We start from the raw sequence: 1,888 nt of genomic DNA, 5'->3' as shown, positions 1-1,888 counted from the left end.
CCGAGGGTCGGTATCTGAGTCCACCCTGTCCGCAGGGCGCGGCTACCCCCGAGTATCAGTACAAGGACCTCCTACAACCAGTAACTCTTCCCTAGAGTGGATGCAAGGGTTCGTACATCCCCAGACATCCGGCTTCCTCAGGGTGTCGACGCCAGCACCTCCTCCACCCAGTAACACTCCCCAAGAGTCAACACAAGAGTCGGCCCCGCCCTCAGTGCAAAGCTCCTTCCGGGGTCTGGTGCTGGGACCTTCCATACCTAACTCCCCTGTAGTGTCACAGCAAGGGTCCGTGCGGTTNAGGGGCCGACCCCGCGCTCGGACTCCCGAGCTTCGGTGCAAGAGTCCGCCCAGCCCTCGGTGCCCAGCACCCCTCGGGGTTCGCTGCAAGGATCTACCCAGCGCTCGGACTCCCGAGCTTCGGTGCAAGAGTCAGCCCAGCCCTCGGCGCCCGGCTCCCCCCGGGGTTCGCTGCAGGGACCGACCCCGCGCTCGGACTCCCGAGCTTCGGTGCAAGAGTCCGCCCAGCCCTCGGTGCCCGGCTCCCCCCGGGGCTCGCTGCAGGGACCGACCCCGCGCTCGGACTCCCGAGCTTCGGTGCAAGAGTCAACCCAGCCCTCGGTGCCCGGCTCCCCCCGGGGTTCGCTGCAAGGACCAGCCCCGCGCTCCGACTCCTCCGGAGCGTCGGTACAAGGGTTCGCCCAGCCCTCAGTGCCCAGCTCCCCCTGGGGTTCGGTACAAGGACTTCTTACGCCCAGGAACTCCTCCGGAGGACCGGTACCAGGGTCCGCCCAGCCCTCAGTGCCGGGTAGCCCCCGAATATCCATAGAAGGATCGACTCCGCCCACAGGCTTCCCTGGAGTAGCAGTACCAGAGACCGCTCCGCCCTCCGTGCCCGACTCCACCCGGGTGTCGATGGAAGATTCGGCTCCGCCCCTGGACTCCCCCCGAGAGTCGATAGAAGGGTCCGCCCCGCCCTTGACCGGCCTCACTTCTATACATACGCCCGGAGAGAGTCTCAATCAGAGCATGGCGAGTCAGGAGAAGGCGAGTCGAGAGAAGGCGAGTGTCGCGGGCCACATGTTCGACGTAGTCGTGATAGGAGGCGGCATCTCAGGTCAGTGTGAGCCGTAGCGGTAAGCCGAGGGGCCCTGGCAAGCCTGGGGTGGGGGGCTTGCAGTAACGCCGCGGCGTNTGCCACGGTGCCCGGCCCCGGATCCTGCGAGCGTGGGGGTTGGGCCAGTTTAGCTGGTGGCGTGAACTGGGGGCGGCGAGAACAATAATTTTACTACTATTAAATACTAACATTTCACTAGCTCTTGCTGTGTCGTTAAATTCAGTACGTTACTTGCATTTTCTCAATCCTCAGCAGTCCTGGGAGAAGGGTACTATGGTCGCCCCCATTTTACAAAACCAAATAACTGAGGTCTGGAGACTTTGAGTAACTTTCCAAAGGTCAAATGCCTTAGCCAGAAAGTGGCGGAATGATTTTTTTTTCCCCAGTTAAGACCTTCACTTCTAATCCCTGAGGTGGCAGTTGCTTCATGTCCTTTGCGCTANTCTTCTCTAAACACTTTTTTTTTTAAAGAAAATTTGGTAAGTGAAGAGGAAGGAAGAATCGTTTAGTAAAAGTGGTTTTTTTTTTAATTTTTTTTTAACGTTTATTTTTTAAAGGGAGGGAGAGAGAGACAGAGCCTGAGTAGGGGAGGGGCAGAGAGAAGGAGACAGGAATCCAAAAGGGGCTCCAGGCTCCCAGCTGTCAGCACACAGCCCCACTTGGGTTTGGAACCCTGGAGCCCCACCAACCCCGGGGTCATGACACAGCCCAAGTCCGACACCTAACCAACTGAGCTACCCAGTGGCTCCAAGATTTTTTTTTTAAGAGGATAGA

General features: G+C 59.0%; 1 protein-coding gene across 1 annotated transcript in view; it reads left to right on the top strand.

Annotated features, from left to right (window-relative positions):
• The first annotated feature begins 295 nt into the window (after positions 1–295).
• The window catches only part of MAOA (monoamine oxidase A), a 68,049-nt gene continuing 66,456 nt past the window's right edge, over positions 296–1,888 (top strand). The window contains exon 1 of the mRNA XM_077768528.1: positions 296–1,114. Within this exon, the coding sequence (XP_077624654.1) occupies positions 913–1,114 (202 nt within the window). The 5' untranslated portion in view covers positions 296–912. The remainder of the gene's footprint in view (positions 1,115–1,888) is intronic.

The sequence above is a fragment of the Crocuta crocuta genome, unplaced genomic scaffold (genome assembly GCF_008692635.1).
Source record: "Crocuta crocuta isolate KB4526 unplaced genomic scaffold, BGI_CrCroc_1.0 scaffold467, whole genome shotgun sequence".
In the NCBI taxonomy this organism is placed as follows: Eukaryota; Metazoa; Chordata; class Mammalia; order Carnivora; family Hyaenidae; genus Crocuta; species Crocuta crocuta.
The sequence above is the reverse complement of the archived record's forward strand: the minus strand, read 5'-3'. Positions and strand labels throughout refer to the sequence as shown.